The 18,572-nt window shown below is 60.3% G+C and overlaps 1 protein-coding gene across 9 annotated transcripts in view; it reads left to right on the top strand.

Moving 5' to 3' along the window:
- The window catches only part of BIN1 (bridging integrator 1), a 55,358-nt gene that overhangs the window by 23,134 nt on the left and 13,652 nt on the right, over window positions 1–18,572 (top strand). For 7 of the 9 annotated variants that reach the window (XM_022590572.2, XM_089916913.1, XM_022590576.2 and 4 more), the window contains exons 2-8: window positions 4,530–4,610; window positions 10,205–10,259; window positions 10,483–10,577; window positions 11,038–11,133; window positions 12,203–12,310; window positions 17,137–17,222; window positions 17,419–17,494. In XM_022590572.2, the coding sequence (XP_022446280.1) occupies window positions 4,530–4,610; window positions 10,205–10,259; window positions 10,483–10,577; window positions 11,038–11,133; window positions 12,203–12,310; window positions 17,137–17,222; window positions 17,419–17,494 (597 nt within the window). Of the gene's footprint in view, window positions 1–4,529; window positions 4,611–10,204; window positions 10,260–10,482; window positions 10,578–11,037; window positions 11,134–12,202; window positions 12,311–13,182; window positions 13,276–17,136; window positions 17,223–17,418; window positions 17,495–18,572 lie in introns of all 9 variants that reach the window. The other 2 variants (XM_022590569.2, XM_022590578.2) reach the window with 1 other exon arrangement.

Here is an 18,572-nt window from a genome sequence, read left to right as displayed (position 1 = left end):
GGACGCTGTCGGGGAGGTTCGTTCTGCCACCAGCTCCCCTTTTTCTGCCCTGCCCGGGGCTGGTCCTTCCGAGGCTCTCCATACCCTCTGCTATCTAGCTGCACTGAGGATGTGGTGAGAGCAGACGGGGTGGCACCGATAAGGCTTCCTGGACCGCTGGGCTTGGGCTGAGCAACTGCGACCTTGGTGTCATCTGTCGCATCGTCAAAAAGGCTCCCCTTTGTTTATTACAGGGGAGACATGCATGATGAGCGTGTGCTTAGCGTGACACAGGAGAGTCTGGGGCTCCCCTCTCGGCAAGGAGAGGGCTGTGAGCTTGTGTGTGTGAGGGCTGGACAGAGCTACCCTGGGGCCTCTGTGGGGGTGGGGACAGATCGGGCATGGCCCAGCGGCTTTTAGGTGGCAGGGTGATCGGGTGCAGTCTGGGCACCCCAGAGGCTGGTCAGAAAGGCCTCTTCCCCAGTGTGTGGGGCGTGGCAGGAGGCCCAGCTATGGAGGGTGGCAAACAGGATAGCCATCGGTGCTGTGGGGCTTTACTGCAACAAATTTTGTCCTGGTCCCTGGCCTGGGGCAGGTGGTGCCCAGCTTGTTTTTCCCCCAGTAGCCACACTGGGAGCTCCCCCTGAGGACGAGGACCCAGGCTGTGTGCCCTCCTCCCCTTGTCTGTAAAGTGGGATGGGTACAGTGAGCAATAAACAAGGCCAAGGCCAGCACACACTCACTGGGCGGTGCCCTGAGCCTCGACGGTGCCGTGGGTACAGTTACTCCTGTGTCAGAGGCAGGCACTGAGGTGTAGCGAGTTAAGCAGTTAGCCTGAGGTCACATGGAGCCGTGCTGGTCACCGCCTTCCACACTGACTTTGCAGGGCTGGGACCTACTGGAACCAACACACGTTACCCAAGACCAGACCTCAAATTCGTGTGAATGCCAGATCTCACCCTGATCCTAACAGCCACCTTCATGGTGAGCCCTCTGCGTGTCAGGCTGAGGACTTTCCATACACGACCCTCTCATTTTGCATAACAGGAAACTGAGAGGCGGACTGTTTTGTTCAAGGTCAAGACTCTGATCTCAAAGTTCAAAGCTCAGATGAGAAGGAGTTGTGTGTCCACCCTGTGCCCAGCCCTGTAACGGAGCTGGGGACACAGAGAGGGCTGGACACTGTCCTCGATCTCAGGCTGTGCAGGCTTGGGCAAGGCCAGAGGCAGACACTCAGGCAATGAGGAGAGTTGGTACAGGCCCTAAGTGGTACAGAGTGGGATGGAGGAGGGAAAGGGCAGGGGCAGCTTCACAGAGGAGGTGTCGCCTGAGCAAGGTTTTGGAGGATGAATAGGAGTCTGCTGTGTGCACATGCATGCCCTTGCATTCAGGTACAGAGTGTGTGCAAGTGTCTGATATCTTGGGATGCCATCTGTCTGGACTGGGAGGGTGGGTTCGTGTCAGGTCCAGCCATCAACTGTGTGAAGGCTGTTCTGAAAGTCTTTTAGGGGATCACCTGTACTTGGGTACCTACTATGGGCCAGGTACAGAGACGTTTTACAGACATGAGCCTTAAGGTGGGCGCCAATGTCCTTTATTAAAAAAAAATTAATTAATTACTTGGTTGCATTGGGTCTTTGTTGCTGCACACGGGCTTTCTCTAGTTGTGGCGAGCGGGGACTACTCTTCGTTGAGGTGCGTGGGCTTCTCATTGCGGTGGCTTCTTTTGTTGCGAAGCACGGGCTCTAGGCGCACGGGCTTCAGTAGTTGTGACTTGCGGGCTTAGTTGCTCCGCGGCATGTGGGATCTTCCTGGACCAGGGCTCGAACCCGTGTCCCCTGCATTGGCAGATGGATTCTTAACAACAGCGCCACCAGGGAAGCCTGCTAACGTCCTTTTTATTTTCCGACAAGGCACTTGAGGTTGAGAGAGATGGTCAGAGTCCCTTTTCTCAGGGTTCTTCTCACCACCTGGCGTAGTCTCACCATGGCTGGCCTCTTTCTCGAGGCCTGAAGCTCTCTCTGGTGGCTTCCGCTGGCTGGGGGAAACCCACAGCTGTGTTGGATGCTTGGGGCCAGGTGTGCATGTCTGTGTGTACATCGGGGCCTTGGTGTTCTCAGGAGCCCTGATAGCCGGGCGGGCACTGGTGACTCCACTGATGGAGGGCATCTCCTCAGGGAGAAGGAGAGGCAGGGGGTGGACAGGCTCACTTTCCAGTTCTCCTGCCTGATGGTTTGCTCCAGTGGCCCCTGCTGACTTCTGCAGGTTCTTTCCCACCTGGTGGTCCATTTCTCTCTCTGGAGGTGGTGGGGCTGTGGGGTGGGCGTTGATGGGGTGAGTCACCTACTTGTGCTCAGTGTCGAGTGGGCTGGGCATCCCCACAGCTCCACCCTGTTCCCATGGGGCCAGCCGGATGTGGCTGCCAGGGGGATGGGGAGCCTGTGGATTGAGGGAAGTGCCCGTTTTCTTTCTTTTACTTTCTTCTTCTTTTTAAAACTCTTTTCTTGGCCACGCTGTGCGGCATGTGGGATCTTAGTTCCCTGACCAGGGATCGAACCTGCACTCCCGCCATGCATTGGAAGCGCGGAGTCTTAACCACGGGACTGCCAGGGAAGTCCCAAAGTGCCCGTTTTCCTGCTCGTGGTTTTGCTTTTCTCCTCTCAGTCCCGTGTTGGCCCTTGGCATCCAGCTGCACTTCGCCCATGGAGTGTCCTGACTGTTGTAGCACAAAGTTGTTGGCGGGCTGCTCCCCAGTGTGCACCGCTGCCCCCGCACCTGCCACTCTCACCTTTCCTCTCCATCCTTTACGACCTCTAGTCATCTTGAGCGACTTGAAATTCCCTGGTAACGGACCTCATCTTTCTGGTCCTCCTCGCCTTTGCTGCAAGCTCTCCCCTCCGTCTGAGCTGCCACTTCCCCCTGGAAGTCTTCCTTGATTGCCCGGCCTGGATAGGATCTCCATCCTGGGCTCCCGCAGACTCTTGTACCTCCCTCTCTCTTGGGACTGGACACACGTCTGAATGATTTGCTGACCCAGCAGAGATGAACAGGGCTGGGCACAGAGCGGGAGTTTGGCAAGAGATGGCCGAATGCATTGCATGATGAGAGAGAGGGTCTGAGAGCTGACTGGCCTCGCCCTGGCTCCTGGGCAGCTGGGGGAGGGGGAGCGGGGCAGCACAGGCCATCTTAGGGTCAGTCAGGGGTGGGAAGGGTCCAGGCTGTGTTCTGGGACTGGGCATCCCTCGGTCTAGGACCCTGGCCTGGCATTCCAGCCCCATCTGGTACTCATCCCTGCCAGGGGCCCACTTGTTTGTCTACTCCACCTGCCACCCTCACCCATTACCACCTGCTTACTTGTTATTCTTGTTGGGTCTTGGCCGCCGTCTCTGCTGACCATCATCTCGGTGTTGTCCTTTTTGCTTGCCTGCCCAGGCCTGTGGAGGGGCATCTTTGCCTCCCTCTACCCCTGCACACCCCACCTCCTGTCTCCCTCAGTATCCCCTTCCTGTACTCCCATCTCATGTTTTCCTCTGCTGTCTTCCCATTGCCCTCACCCTTCCTTGCTTCTTTATTGTCGCTCTCTCTCTCTGCCCATAGAGAACTCTGGGATTGGAGGGACAGAAGCTGGGAGAGGGGAGTCTGGGAGAGCCTGGTGGGCCAGGGCTTCCTCTCAGGCTCCTGGTCCGGCTCCCTCTTTTTCTAGATCTTTCCCCCTCTCCCGGCCTTGGGTCTCTCTCTCTCTCTCTCTCTCTCTGCCTTTACCCACCCACCTCCCCATCTGTGTCCTCAATGCCCTCTCTGCTGACACAGCTGAGAAGGGACAGCTGTGACTCACAGAGGGGCGAGTCTGCCTCTGGGATTTGGGGAGTAGAGTGTGTGGCCGTGAGCCCACGTGTGTGTGCCCTTGTGTGCCTGTGTGTGTGAATGCACGTGTGCCAGTGTGAGTGCCAGGGGTGGGAGGGAGTCTAGATATGGGCTAGAATGGGTCACAACTGAAACTCTGGTCAGATTGGGAGCTGACTCCCAGGGACTGCAAGAGCCTGACGCCCAGCCACCCTCCCTGCCCTCCTGGTCCTGGGGCGGTCACTTCCCTGCCCCTCCGTCTGGTATTTATGAGCCTTGGGCCCAGGAAAAGGAGTCATGTGGGGAGGTGGGGCTGCCCCTACTGGCCCCCTCATGTTCAGCTGCCAGGGTGGGGGCGGAGCACCCAGGGGTGCAGTGTAAGTTCAGCTAGGAGGGGCGCCCGACCCCTCATACTGCTGTTTCGGTTACTACAGCAAGTCTGTCCTAAGTTCCTCCTCTTGACTGATGGGTGAGCCCTGTGTAGAGGATGAAGAGGGTCTCAGTCCTGCCCTTGGGGGTCACAGCAGCCACAAGACCTCTGATGGTCCCGGTGCCCTGGGCTGGCTGGGTGATATTGGCCATGGGCCTCCCAGACCCGACCCTGGCTGGGGTGGGGAGGGGTCTGTGGTATTGGTGACAGGGCCCTCTTGGTTTGGCTACTTCTCTTCTCAGAGTAACACACTTTGTTTCTCCCTCTGCCTTGGCAGGTCCTCCAGAAATTGGGGAAGGCGGATGAGACAAAGGATGAGCAGTTTGAGCAGTGTGTCCAGAATTTCAGCAGGCAGCTGGTGAGTGAGGGTGGCCCTTGGCCTTAGGGAGCTTGTGAAAATGGAACGGTGGCTGCCAGGTGGAAAATGTCAAGAGCTGAATTTCTGGGCTAGGGGAACTTGAGAAGAGCGTCAGTGTGGGCTGGCGAGGTCACGGAAGGCTTCTTGGAAGAGGGAGCGTGTGGGTGTGGACCGTGGGGGAGAGGAAGGAGGGGCAGGGGTATACCTTAGGTCCTTGGTAACACTTAAGGTTGGGGTGGGAGCTGTCATTAGATTGTGCCCAGGCTCTGGGAAACCTTGAATGTCAAGGCAAGTGGGATCTCTAGAAGCTTCTTGTGAGGAGAGTGGTATCTGCAGGGTTTAATGTGGGAGCAGAGCAGACTGGCTTTGATTTGGGCACCTCGATCAAAGTGTCGACCGTGCCTGGCTGAGTGGCAAGCTCCAGGCCTGGCCATTTGTAGATGGCTTGTGGGTGCCTGTAACAACCCTGTAAGGCAGCTGGTGTCACTGTGCCCCTTTCACAGATGAAGCAGTTGAGGCTCAGAGAAGTTGGGTGATTTGCCCAAGGCCATCCAGCTTTGGGAGTGGATTCAGACCCATACTTGTCTGATTCCAAAAACTGCAAGGGACTTGAAGGGCATCCTTAGCAATTCCTTTTACAGGCCAGGGGCCGGTGACAGGAGGGCCTTAATTATGTCGACAGCCTGGGGGCAGTGGTTAGATCCAAGGGAGGACTTCCTGACCAAAGGGCTCTAAATGCCCTGACTGGGTTGCACCTGAGGCCTTCCCCGCTCAGGTCTGCTAAGTCTAGAATAAGCTGCTTTGGTGGCTGTGTCTGAGCGTAGTAGAAGAGGAGAATGAAATGACCCTGGCAAGTGTCCCCTCACTGGGCAGGGCCAAGGAGGCAGGGAGAGAGAGCTGCGCCACGGCTCTGTGGCTTCTGCAGACCAGCCCCAGTGAGTGACAGATGGGGATGGGGGCCAGAGGAGGCCACAGGAATGGGCATGGCTGTGGGGAGTGAGGTCAGGGTCTCAGCTCTGCTAGGAAAGGGGCCAGGTGGGCCTAGACAGGGGCTGGGAGGGCCCAGGCCTCTTCCTGCTTGTCCACACCTGACGCCTCAGAAAGCACGGAGGGTACCCACCACAGCCTCTGCGGCTGGAATGGAACCTCTGGCGGAAGGGGCCTCCTTTGGAAAACTCTGACAGCCCGCTGGCCAGGGCCTGGGAGCAGCTGGGAGAGGGCCGAAGAGCATGCTGGGAGAGGGCAGGGGTGCATGCTGGGAGAGGGCCAAAGAGCATGCTGGGAGAGGGCAGGGGAGGAGCTGGGAGAGGGTCGGGGAGCCTGCTGGGAGAGGGCAGGGGTGCATGCTGGGAGAGGGCAGGGGAGCAGCTGGGAGAGGGCAGGGGAGCAGCTGAAAGAGGGTAGGGGTGCATGCTGGGAGCGGGCTGGGAGCATGTTGGGAGAGGGCCAGGAGCATGCTGGGAGAGGGCCGGGAGCATGCTGGGAGAGGGCGGGGGAACAGCTGGGAGAGGGCAGGGGTGCATGCTGGGAGAGGGCAGGGGAGCAGCTGGGAGAGGGCCGGGGAGCCTGCTGGGAGAGGGCCGGGGTGCCAGCTGGGAACGGGCCCAGGACCAAGTCTACCCTCACCTGCCAGAGAAGCTGAACTGAGGGGTTCCCCAGAACAGGGCTGGGAGCCCCCATGGCTGCTTGTCCCCCAGGCCAGGAATGTTTCAAGGCCCAGAACAGAGACATCTGCTGGCTGTGTGGCTCTGTGTGAGCCCTTGCCCCTTGGGCCTCACATTTCTCACTTGCAAAATAGAGGTTTGAACAAGAACCCTGAAGTTCCCTCTGGGTCGCTGGCTCTGGGCAAGGAGTCACCCACTGATCTTTGCCCAGAGGGGCTGGGGAGTGAGGCCAGGGCTAAAGATAGCCAGTGCTGGTGGCTCCCTGGCTGTGGACATGGGTGGTCATTTGAGCTGGTGCTCTGCCCTCAGGCTGGGTGGGGTGGTCGGCTTCTCAGGGGCCAAGGGTGGAAGCAGGGTGGGCAAATTTAAGGTCTCGTTTGAGGCTTGGGGTAACCCTCCCTTAGGAGTTAGGGCAGCTGGGCAGTTCTGGATTTGATTGGTGTGTGGAGATGACTAGGACCTGGGGGTGGGTGGGGTTCAGGATTTACAAAGGTGTGAGGGTCACTATTCTCAGGGGAGTGAATTCAGGGAGCTGCAGGGCTTGGTGGGGGGTGGGGGGGCAGCTTGGGAAAGGCCAGGTGAAGCTTGAGCACAGGGAGCCCTGCTTTTCACCTGGGAACACCAGGCCTAGCGGGTCAACCCTAGCTGAGTTCAGGATGGCAGGGAGTTTGGGCTTCAAGGAAGTGAATCTCCCACCCCTTCCTATGGGGGTGGGTCCTAGGAGAGGGTGTCGGTCACCTTGCTGTCACCTGCTCTCACAGGGACCCGGTTTACATAACTCCTCTGGGCCTGCTCAGTGTTAGTTGCGACATCCCTGCCCCTGCGTCCCGTCCCTGCACTGTGAAACCCTGGAGGGCCCACTCACACTCCCGCCCACCTGAGTGCTTCAAACCCAGCTCAGGCCCTCCCGGAAGCCATCCTGGGTCCTCCAGGTGGCCCAAGCTCTTCCTCCTAGGAGCCACCTGTACCTTGCACCCCAGGGCTCATCGTTGCTGTTTATCTGTCACTGAGGTGGGGCAGGTCTGATTCCTTCTCATCCCCCAGGATCCACCCAGGCCTCTGCTCCAAGGGGGCTTTGCTGGCTATCTGTCGTTTGAAGCTCCTATGGCATTGATTGCAGAGGGGCAAGAGTCAGCTGGAGCCAGAGAGGTCCATGCAGGGGAGGACTTCCCTGCCCCCTGGATTCCCTGGGAAGATGGGGGCTGACGTCAGGGAGGCAGGGAGAGCCTTTGGAGGGAGGTTCGGGGGACATGGGCTGCCTGCTGGCCACCCCATGGAGCCGCACCTGCCGTCAGTCCCAGGCTGTGGTGCCCTTCCAAGACTCCCAAGTCCGGAGCCAGGAGAGCAGGCTGAGGGGCAGGGGCTCCAGAACTTTATCCTTCCCCAGCTGCTCTGCAAGGCGTTTGTTAGAGCCCAGGAGCCTCCGCCGAGTTGTTTGTCAGAGCCAGTGTGGAGGGGAGGTGGCTTGGGCGCCCGCCTGAGGCGACAGCTGGCTGGGGGCCCCGGGGTGGGGGGCGTCGACCCTGGGCCCAGCTGCAGTTGGCACAGGGCGGGCCTTGCACATCTGTACCCAGCGTGCCTGCTCACAGCGTGGCCTTGTTTGGGAAGCACAAGGGGCCCTGGTACGGCCTGAAGCCTGGGCAAGTGTGGCAAACCCCCCCCACCCCGCCACGGGCGACCCCTTTCTCAGGGTGCATTGGAGACAGACGCTGGGGGACTCTGGGGAGGGGAGCGAGGTGATGGAGGCTAAGCTGGGTCTGGAAGATTCTGTGACATCAGATGAACACAATAACATCACATCACAAACATATTTGAGTCTTCATCTCTACCACCAGAGCACTGAGTTGTGAAGACTGGGGAGGCTGCATCAAGGCTGCATCAGGAATGGGGTGGACCCTTCCTGGTTCCCCAGTCCCATGGGGTCCACATGCGATCCCTGAGGGAATTCCAGAGAGGTTTGAATGCTTGTGGATTGGCCTTTTGTTTCGTACTTTAATCTTCAATCAGCACACCTCAAACTTGGATGTTCCTAAGAATGATATGTGGCCAGGGTTTCCTTCTTTTAAATGTGATGTGCTGAAACCCTCCTTGCACAGTGTCTCTGCTGTCCCATGGAGGCGTTCGTCATAACGAATAGGCAGCTTCCTGTTCCGGCCCCTTCGTGACCCATCCGGCAAACTGGGGCCTGAGTGGCCAGGTATTGGAGGTTCTCGCCGGCTCTCCCAGTGCCCGTGTGACCCTGGGCAAGTCATGCAACCTCTCAGTTTCCTCTTCATTAGGTGGAAACAGTGGTGTTGAGAGCTGGTGTGTGGAAAGTGCCGGCCCCAGTGAGGAGCTGCTGCCCGGAGCTCTGAGGACACCAGGGCAGGAGGAAAGGGCTCTGACTGTAAAGAGGGGGGCCTGTTTGCAGGGGGACAGGAGAGGTTTGAGGGTGCTGGGGGTGACCCTGTGCAGGGGGGCTGGGTCCCTCCCTGCCCTCGGCTGGAGCCTTGACCTGCAGGGGTGGACCACCACCTTCCGTCTCCTACGGGAGCTCCAGGCTGGCCGGGTGGAGCTCTGTAGGGGCTCACGTCTCCTGGGACTGTGGCTCGATGCTGTCATCTATCTAACCCTCCACCAGGGGGAGGGACTTCAAAACAAGGTGTCACTGAGGTGTAGGCTGGTGTCAGGGTAGGGAGAGCCCAGGAGGTCTGCCGTCACGGCCCTCCAGAGGCCCCGGTCTCCTGTGTCCCCCTAGGTCCCCCATCATTGTTCTCAGTGTACAGCCCACTTCCTGAGGCTGGCCTTCACGACCTCGGGCCCGGCCCAGCTCGCTTAAGCCATTTCCCTGAAGGCCTGTGATGTGCCAGGCGCCCCTGCAGGCACTCCACGCACATTTGCTTGTGGTCTCCCAGGCTGGGGTCATTCAACCCAGTTGGCAGGCAAGGAGACCGAGGCTTAGAGAGGCTACGTGTCTAGTAAGGGACAGAGCTGGGTCTTCACGGCCCCAAAGCCTATGTGTGCTTTCTCCCGCTTTCCACGCGGCTTCTGAAAACTTCAGCATCTCACTGGCGGTGGCCTCAGACTTTCCCTGCTGGCCTCAGCCTGCTCGCCCCTCCTCGCACCTGGAGCTCAGCTGTCCTGCTCCTGCCTTCTGCGGTGCTGATGGCCAGAGGGAGTTGAGGCTGTGCCTGTGGTTCCACCCTCTCTGCTGGTCCTGCCTGCTGTTCCAGGAAGTCCCGGGAGCTGCCCTCCCAGCTCAGGGTGCTTCACTCCCTGGCCCATTCTCCCTCATCACCCTTTCCTCCTACATCTTCCCTCTCAGCTGGGCCAGTGTCCCGAGAGGCCTGGACATGACCCCCATACTTCTCTGCGCTCCTTCAAAAGGCCTTCTCTTCCGGACCTCTCCTCTCCCCATCAGAACCCTCCTGACCCTGGTGGGATGCAGTGGGAGTCCACTGGCCTCAGGCACCAACCACCTAAGCTTTCAGGACAAGGTGCTGGGTGGTTCCTGTACCCCCGATCGTGTTCCTGGGCTTGTTGGTCGCCTGGTTCATGGTTACCCGAGGGCAGGCCTGCCACACGCTGGTCCCATCCTACACCTGGGCTGTGCGTGTGTGTGTCCTTCAACCGTCCTCCAGTGTCTCGTCCAGGGTGGAGGGGTCTCTGTCTTCTTGCCTTCCTTACAGGGCTGAGAATAGTGTCTGAGAGAGAAGGTGCTGACACCCTTGGGTGAATGTTCCTTCGGGCACAGGGCTCCCGAGAGGGAGCTCGGTGTGTCAGTGGCCAGAGAGGCGATAGCTGCCGTGCCCCGGCGCGGTATCCTTTAGGCCCCCAGTGCCTTGCCGTGGACAGCCCATCCGTGGCAGGTGTCCGGGAGGTGCAGGAGGCAGAGGGAAGGTGTGGGCTGTGCCCCAGGCCCTCACCTTCTTCTCGTCTGCCTCTTTGCAGACCGAGGGCACCCGGCTGCAGAAGGATCTCCGGACCTACCTGGCCTCAGTCAAAGGTAAGGGGCAGACCTGGCCTGGATGGGCGGGCTTCCTGGGATGCAGAGAGGGGGCCCTCCCCATATGGAGCTGATGGGCGCAGAGCTGGGAAGGGGCAGCAGGGCTGTCAGGGATGTCCACCTACCTCCTGGGACTTAAGGGGTGGGGCAAGGGTAACCCCCACACCCCCCCAATCAGGGGTCCCCATGGCCCTGGCTGCAGCATGGCCCTTCTGCCCCACAGCCATGCATGAGGCCTCCAAGAAGCTGAACGAGTGTCTGCAGGAGGTGTACGAGCCTGACTGGCCTGGCAGGGATGAAGCGAACAAGATCGCTGAGGTGAGTGTGGGACCGGTGGCCTGGGCCCTTCCCCAAGGGCCCTTCTGACCTCAGCTGGCCGCCCGTCGCACCCTGCGGCGCCCTCTGGGACCAGCCCTTCTGGTCCTCATGTGCTGTGTGCTCTTGGACAAGTCCACCTCCCTCTCTGACAGCCCTCGCGCTGAGATGGGTTTCCTGATGCGATCCTGAGGCACCTCTCGTCTCTGTGCTGTGTCTCCTGGCTCGGGAAGCCTCCCTCCCTGGCCCCACCAGCCCTGGGCCTATCTGATCCTCAGGGTCACGTTTTGAAAAGGCAGGAGGTGTGACCGCATTTTATAGATAAGGAGGCTGAGGTTCTGAGGAGCCGCCCAGCCGTGAAGCGATGGGGCAGAGCTGGCCCCCGGGTCCCTGGGAGGTGAGAGCCGGACTGGCTGTGGGCCGGCTCCCCTGGTGCGCGCTGCTGTGTTCTTGTCTCCCGCAGAACAATGACCTGCTCTGGGTGGATTACCACCAGAAGCTGGTGGACCAGGCGCTGCTGACCATGGACACGTACCTGGGCCAGTTCCCTGACATCAAGGTGAGAGGTGCTTGGTCTGTCCACCCTGCTGCGGCCTGGCAGCCTGTGTCGGGGAGCTGGAGAGGGAGAGAGGGACGGGGGTGCCGGGGCGGGGGAGAGGGCAGCCCCGGGCTGAAGGCAGGCCTCCCCCACTCGCCTGGCACTTCGTCCTCCAGGGCTGCTCCCTCTGAGACCAGCCTGCCAGCCCCCAGACCTGGGCCTTTCTGAGCTGGAAGCCCTGTCCCTTTGGGTCTCCAGACTATGGAAAGAGACCTCATGGGGCATGTAAGTGTGTGGCCGTGTCCCTGTGGAGTGCCTGCAGGGTTGACGAGGTGTATTAGGGGGCTGGAAGGCCTGGGTGTGTGTGCCCTGTGTTAGGCTCTGTGTGCTTGGAAGGGAAGGTGTGTATAGTTGTGCGTGTCGCCTCTTACCTGGGTGTGTTTGTGCGACGTCGCGTGTTCAAAAAGCCAGCTGCCTTTGCTGGGCCTGGGTGAGTTAGGACCCGTCAGTGTGCCAGGATCGCCGCCGAGGTGACTGGGACCCCAGGTGCTCCGGACATGCAAGCAGAGTTGTCTGGAGCTCAGGTGGTGACCGTCGTGCTGGACCCGATCCCCTGGGTGGGTGGGTGCGGGGGTCCCGGTCCACGCTGGCCACCTCGGCCACCCAGTGCAGATGCCTCAGGCTCCCGAAGGTGCCTTATGGGGAGAGTAGGAGGGAGGCAGGTGGTGGTGGCCCGGGGGGAGAGAAGCCCGAGGCCCAGGAGGCCTCTTTAAGGAGCTGAGGGCCAAGGGAGGGGGCTCATCGGACGCGGCTGGCAGGAACTGACAAAAATGGTTCACTGTTGCGAGGACCTCCATAGAAGAAAGGACCGCAGAGGGCACGGACTGCCTCGAAGGGTGAGCTCTTTGCCACCAGAAATGTCCGAGAGACAGTTGCAGGCACGTCTTAGACGGACTTGAGCCTGGAGTCGGCTGCCCTGAGCCCTCCGGGGGCATCTAGGTCACCGTGCCCGTGACCCAGTTTCCCTGGGTCAGCATCTCAGCGTGGGCGCCAGGCCCTGTTCAGCCCCCTCCTCCTTCTGTCCCCCCAGTCACGCATCGCCAAGCGTGGGCGGAAGCTGGTTGACTACGACAGTGCCCGGCACCATTACGAGTCCCTCCAAACCGCCAAGAAGAAGGATGAAGCCAAAATTGCTAAGGTAAGGCTGGGGGTGTTGGGTGCTGCCGGGGAGTCTTCAGGGAGTGGCAGGCAGCAGGGCCGCAGGGGTCCCAAGCCCTCCCCCGGGGAGCCTTCTTCCTGTGCTGCGTTCACCGCACCCTTGGCAGGCTTGTTTGTCACTGCGCCCTGGCCCGCGGGCATCCTCAACCCCCTTGCCAGATGGCTTCATGGCTGGGGACTAGTCCCGGTAGGTCTGGCCGAAGAGCTGGGGTGGGGACGGCGCTGGGCCCAGGGCCTGAGTGAGAGGCTCTTGTGGGCCCCTGGGTGAGGCCCCCCTCCTGGCCCATCCTGTAGTGCCGTCCTGTCCCCTGGCCCCTCCGCCTGCTCTGAGGCTGCTTTCCAAGATGAGAACAGGCCTGGCTTGGGTTTCACTGGCCCGGCCCCTCCCGGCCTGGCGTGCTCCGGCTGGAATTCCTTCACCGGATCCCAAGCGACCCTGCCACAGCTGGAACGAGCCGGGTGGGGGTGGGGCGGAGGTTACACACACACTCTCCAGGTGAGGGTCTGCGGGCGGAGACCCCCCCCCCACCCCGCCCCCGCCGCCCTCCGCCCAGCCCGGGGCAGGACTGCGCTTGCTGAGCCCCTCTGCCCCTGCTAACGATTCTCACATTTTGCTTTGCAGTTGGAGTTCACCCCCTTCTCCGCCCCGCTCGGGGCACCCCTTAATTCTCAGCCTCGGGGCCTTTACCTGCTCTGGGGGCCGGCCCTCTGGAGGGTGGCAGGTGTCTGTCACTGCACTGGAGACTGTTTGGACGTGGTGTTTAATGTCTGTGTCTCTGTTTCTTTCTCCCCACCTCCCTCCTGTTTCTCTACTCCTTGGCCTTGACCTTGACCTCCCCTCCCCACCCCCAGCCTGTCTCGCTGCTTGAGAAAGCCGCCCCCCAGTGGTGCCAAGGCAAACTGCAGGCTCATCTCGTAGCTCAAACTAACCTGCTCCGAAATCAGGTGACACTGGCTTCTAACCTTGCACGTGCTGGCGCCTTCTGGTTTGTCGTCCTGTCCTTGGTGCTGGGTGGTGCTGGGCGCCCATCTGCCCAGACGCCCTGGGGGGGGGGAGGGGCGGGGGCGGGGGAGGGCTCCTCCCGGGTTGGGAGGCAGGGCTGTTTTCATTATGTCTCTGCTGCGAGAGCTCCTGCTTCTGAGATTTGAGGTCCAATGCAGGAAGCGGATAGAGGCTGCGGGCTCTGCTTGACCTGGGATGGGCCCACCTCTTTTGCGTGGTGCCCGGGGCTCTGGTCATCCTGGGACCGACTCTGAAATCCTAGCCTCCAGGAGCCCAGGAAAGCCTCGGAACCTTTGTCCTCTGTGAGGGCTCTTGCGGGGAGGGATGTGGTGTCTTTAATGCATTGTCCTTCAAGCTTCATAAGAACTGTGAGGTTGCCCTGAATTTACAGAGGAGACAAACCTGCCCAGAGAGGCAGAATCTCCTGCCCAAGGTCTCAGAGCCGCTTAGTGTCTGAGTTGGGGCTCACCCGACTCAAGCTCTGGGTCATTATCCTGGCTCCCTGGCCCGGGGCTCCATGTGGGTGGTCCTGCCACAGCTGGCCAGTCATGGTGACCCTTGTAAGTGGACCTGTAGGCCCCATGGTGCCCCTGGAGGGGACGCCGGGAAGGCTCTTCAGTCCGGCTGGGATGCTGAGACCTGGGGCCGAGAGGATTGGCTCTTTGTGAATTTCATGGAGGGCAAACAGTCCGCGTCACAGTGGTCCCTGAGGGCTTCCTGGAGGAGGCTCTTTGTACGAAAGTCATGAGTGATGACTACTATCCTGGCAATACCTCGGAATGGGCCGGGCCCTGGGTGAACACAGTGTGGCCGAGGACCACGATGCAGTGCCCTGGGAGAGGTGGCCTCGTGGTTCTCAGTCCAGTGAAACTGACCAGGCTGTAGCACCCCTTCGTGGTCCTGGGGTGGGGGCAGGTGACAGAGGCCCCACCCAGGAGGTGGGGTTTCGCTCTGGGCAGCTGCCCCCTTTTATCTGGGCCACCTTCTGATTTCCTCACCTTCAGCCCACACGTATTGAATGCCTGTGATATGGAGAACTCTGGGCTCCGCGTGGGCTTGTGGCTACCTGTTGCCCGATGTCTTTTAGGCCAAAGCTGTGGGCCGACTTTGGAGGTACTGAGCTGTTGACAGCCTTACCTCTCCAGGGTCTGCGGTAAATGGCTGGGGGAATCTTGGAACAGGCCCGTGTCCTCCCCTGCTGCAGGAGGTGGAGGAGGGCCGAGGGGCTGGAGTGGCCTGTCCTGCCTGTAGAGTTCAGGACTTCTGGCCGGAGGGGGAATGGGGCCACTCACCCAGAGCCAGGATTTCTGCATAATTTTCCCTGAGACGGGTTTGGCACAGTTGCCAGGTGAACATTTTTGTTCTGTGGGAGAAGCCCCTGGGAGACTGTGGGGCTTGGGGTGGTGGCCTTGGCCGCTTTGGGGCTCCCGGGATGGGTGTGGTTGGGGATCCTGCTGGAGGGCCCCCAAGCCCGCCCTGGAGGATCGGTCCTGGAGGATGGCCGGGGGAGGCCAAGGCACTGGGATCTCATCTTTGCATGTTGGATTGCAGATGTTTCGCCTTTCGGCCAAATTCCCATTTGGATCGTTTTCATTTGAGCTTCTCCTCCTTCTGCCCCACCCTGCCTCACGCCTGGCTGGAGCCTGGGGAGCCTTCAGGCCTTTGGCTGGCAGTGGCACTTGGGGTCCCGGGGCTGCCCTGCTGGCTGACTTGACTTCGGGGAGACAGTGCCACCTCCTGAGGCTGTGCTCTCCTGAGCCGGCCAGCTCCGGATGTCCCCTGGGCTGCTTCTGAGCTGCTCTCCATGTGTGCTGGGGCCTCCCCAAACCTGCCTGCAGGGCCCCGGGGCCCTGCTGCATGGCGAGCTTTCCCACCGCTCTCCACGTCCGCCAGCGGCGTGTAGTGGAGCCACCAGGGCTGCAGGGTCTCCCCAACAATGGACAGCTCTCCCCCGACCTCCTGCCACCCCTAGTGTTTCTGAAAGAGCCAGGATGTGAGGAATGTGACTCAAAGGGAATAAAAGACACAGGCCCTGACTTCTAGGAACTCTAAAACGAAGCCACCTTGTCCTTTGCAGCATTGCTGGGTGTGTGATCAGCGCTTGGTGCACAGCTACGAGCTGCTGTGCCGTCCGCCGCCGTCTTGGCTACGCTTGTCCATTTGGGGAGTTAGGACGAGCATCGTGGGGACCAGAGTGGTGGTCTCTGTGGCTGCAGGAGCCGGGGCGGTCAAGGTGGTCCTGGAGGATGTGGGACTTGAGCTGGCCTGTGGGTACTTGGGTGGGAGGCCCACGTGACAGTGCGAGGTGCTGGAGGCTGGAAGTGTGGGTAGTGGCCCCCCATCAGGCACTGGGATTCTCAGAGGACTAAAGCAGGGATGATGCGGCCCATGGCCTGGAGGGCACCGCAGATCTGACCCATTCCAGGAGTGGCCTGAGGCATGCATGCTTAGAGACGTTTCTTTTATTTCCTATTCGCCCTTTAATTTTTTTGGATAATATTTGTTTTTATTAGTATTCTGTGGACTCCCTTTAATTTTTAAATGAGATTTTAAAAAGTGAGGTGAGGAGCCCTTGCTCACTCTAGCAAGTTCCAGCAACCTGAAGGCCATGTAGTCAGGGGCATGGTGGCCCTTCTTCCCTCCAAACCCCACCCCCACATTCACCACGGCTCGGCCCCGGCACAGCGGGGGGTAGGCCCTGACTCGGGCTGATTGATGCTGGTGCCTGAAGCTGGATGGGACAGCTGGGGGGGCTCAGGTTGGATGGGGCAGCTTGGGTGTGCTCTGTGGCAGCTGGCGGTTCCGGCCAGTTGGCCTGCGAACGTGAGGCTGCCGGAGGGGAGTTTTCTCCTGGACGGGGCCTCCACGTTCGTTCCTGGGCTGTGACTCAGAGCCTGAAGCCAAGTCACCCCCCCTGAGTCACTGTTTCCTCCAGCGCCCTCCAGAATGTGTTAGCCGAGCCCTTTCTGGGGCCGGGGTCTGTGACTCACCCTTACCCTCGGCTCAGCCCTCGCCAAGCTCCTTTCTTGGGCTCTGTGATGGGGTCTTAGCGCCACCGCCTGGTGGGTGTGGGCAGGCCTGGAGGGCGCCCGGCCAGCGCCCGGTCCCCAGGCCTCGGGAGTGGGTGCAGGCCCCCTGCCCAGCAGCCCGGCTCCCTCCTCCCCTGCCTCTCCCCTGCCTCTCGTGGATGTGCCCGATCTGCTGCCTCTGGCCTCAGTCTGGTGGGGAAGGGTCACAGAGGAGAGAGGGGTCGGGAGAGGGTAGGAGAGACTCTCCCAGGGAGGCCAAGTCAGGCTGGTGGTTGAGGCTGAGTAGGGGCCAGACCTGGGAGAGGAGGGAAGGAAGAGTCAGAGGGGCCGGCACGAGAGCTGGCGGCATGCGGACTCCTCGCCTGAGAGAGGCTCCCCTGGAAGTGAGCAGGGTCCCACCTGGCTGGGTCTGGGGCCTCTGCCCTTCCTGTGCCTCAGCCCCCTTTGTCCCTTGTCTCATGCTTTCTTGCTGTGCTCCTCTCACCTCCATCTTGGCGCATCTGGGCCAGATGCTGGGGGGCGGGGCGGGTTCTCCCTTTGGCCGCGGCTGCTCTGCCCGGAATGCCCCCGACGGGCCTGGCTGTAAGGGCCCGAGGGGCTGCATATGGGGAGGTCTGCCCGGGCGTCCACATCCACTTCAACCTCCATCTTGCCCGAGCCCTGGTCCCCGTGCACTGGGGCGGGGGGGGGCGGGTCTTGGGAATGGGCGTGGCCTAGCCTGGGTGAGCTGGGACGGAGGCCTGGCAGAGGGGAATGACCCGTCCCGCCCTCCAGGCCGAGGAGGAGCTCATCAAAGCCCAGAAGGTGTTTGAGGAGATGAATGTGGATCTGCAGGAGGAGCTGCCGTCCCTGTGGAACAGGTGAGGGGCGGGGGTTGGCGGGCAGAGCCTCGGCCGCCCTCCCCTCCTGAGGCGGCATGGCCATTCTGCGTGCCCTGCTCCGTGCCCTCCCAGGGCTGGGTCCGGTGAGGGTGGAGGCGAAGCAGCCCGTGTGGCTCTCCTGGGCTGCCCGCCCTGGTCTGCAGTTCACCTGGCCCTTCTTCCCTCCCCCCTGCAGCCGTGTGGGTTTCTATGTCAACACATTTCAGAGCATCGCAGGCCTGGAGGAGAACTTCCACAAGGAGATGAGTAAGGTAGTGACCCTGGGCTGTGCTCCACCTGCCAAGGGCCAGGGTCAGAGGCATGGGTGGGCCGAGCTTCTTCTTCCCTGCTGGGGTTGGACACATGCTGGTGACCACAGGGGGACCCTCTGGGCCCCTGAGAAACAGTGTCAGGGCCCAGTCCTCAAGGAACAGAGTGTCAGGGCCCAGTGGGAGCTGCTGGGTGCTCTGGGGAGGCTGCGAGTGGGCCCCAGGGGTCCAGCCCCGGCCCCGTCCCAGCTCCCAGTTCTATTCTCCTTGCCTGGGTGGAGCCCACCACCCTCAAACTGGAAACGTGCTCTCAGGCAGCCTTGGCCCAGGGAGCTCAGTGTCAGAAAATGGTGGCAGTTTTCCAATTTGTAGGCAGATAAGAAATAAATTACTAAAATTTTCCCAATTAAAAAAATGTTTTAAGTTTGCTCTACCTACAGAATCTGGCGCAAGAAGGGGCCTGATTAGCTTAAATTCCTATGTTGCAGCTTAACTGGCAGTTAAGCTGCAAAGCTGCGTTGGAGAAACGTGGCGTTGGCAGCTCCCTCCCTCCCTGTGCCCTGGGCCCCGGCCAGCGCCCGGTCCTGGGCGCTTTGTCTCCTGGGCCCAGAGGAATGAAGTGATTGTGGGGCATTCCAGGCCCAGGGCAGGAGGACGGCTTTTGCCAGCTTGGGGCCTGTCCTGAGTGACCACCCTCAGTATGGTTTCTTGCCTGGTAGGCCTTCCCTTTCCTTCCTACTTTTTCTTCTTCCCTTCAAAGATTTGAGACAACTTGTAAAAAAAATTTAAAAAACAGAGAGAGGTGTTTTGGGAAGAAAACATTTATGTAAAGTGGGAGGAAAATTCAGTTCTGGGCTTCCTAGTGGCTAAAGCAGAGGGAAGTATACTCAGTAAAGAGAATCACGAGGTGCATGGGGTAAGCCCCTCGTCTTGCCTGGGCTTTTGGTGAAACCTCTGGCAGTTGTAACGTGGCCTGAAAGCATCCTGGCAAGTGACTTCAGCAATTAGGATCAACAGTTAATTTGCCAAAACAATTGAAAAAACTTAAAAACAGTACAAGCTCTATGGGGCATTTTAAGAA

The sequence above is a fragment of the Delphinapterus leucas genome, chromosome 8, assembly GCF_059928025.1.
Source record: "Delphinapterus leucas isolate spDelLeu-1000000601 "Yukka" chromosome 8, BTC_Dleu_Yukka2, whole genome shotgun sequence".
NCBI lineage: Eukaryota > Metazoa > Chordata > Mammalia > Artiodactyla > Monodontidae > Delphinapterus > Delphinapterus leucas.
This window is presented reverse-complemented; position numbering and strand designations above follow the sequence as displayed.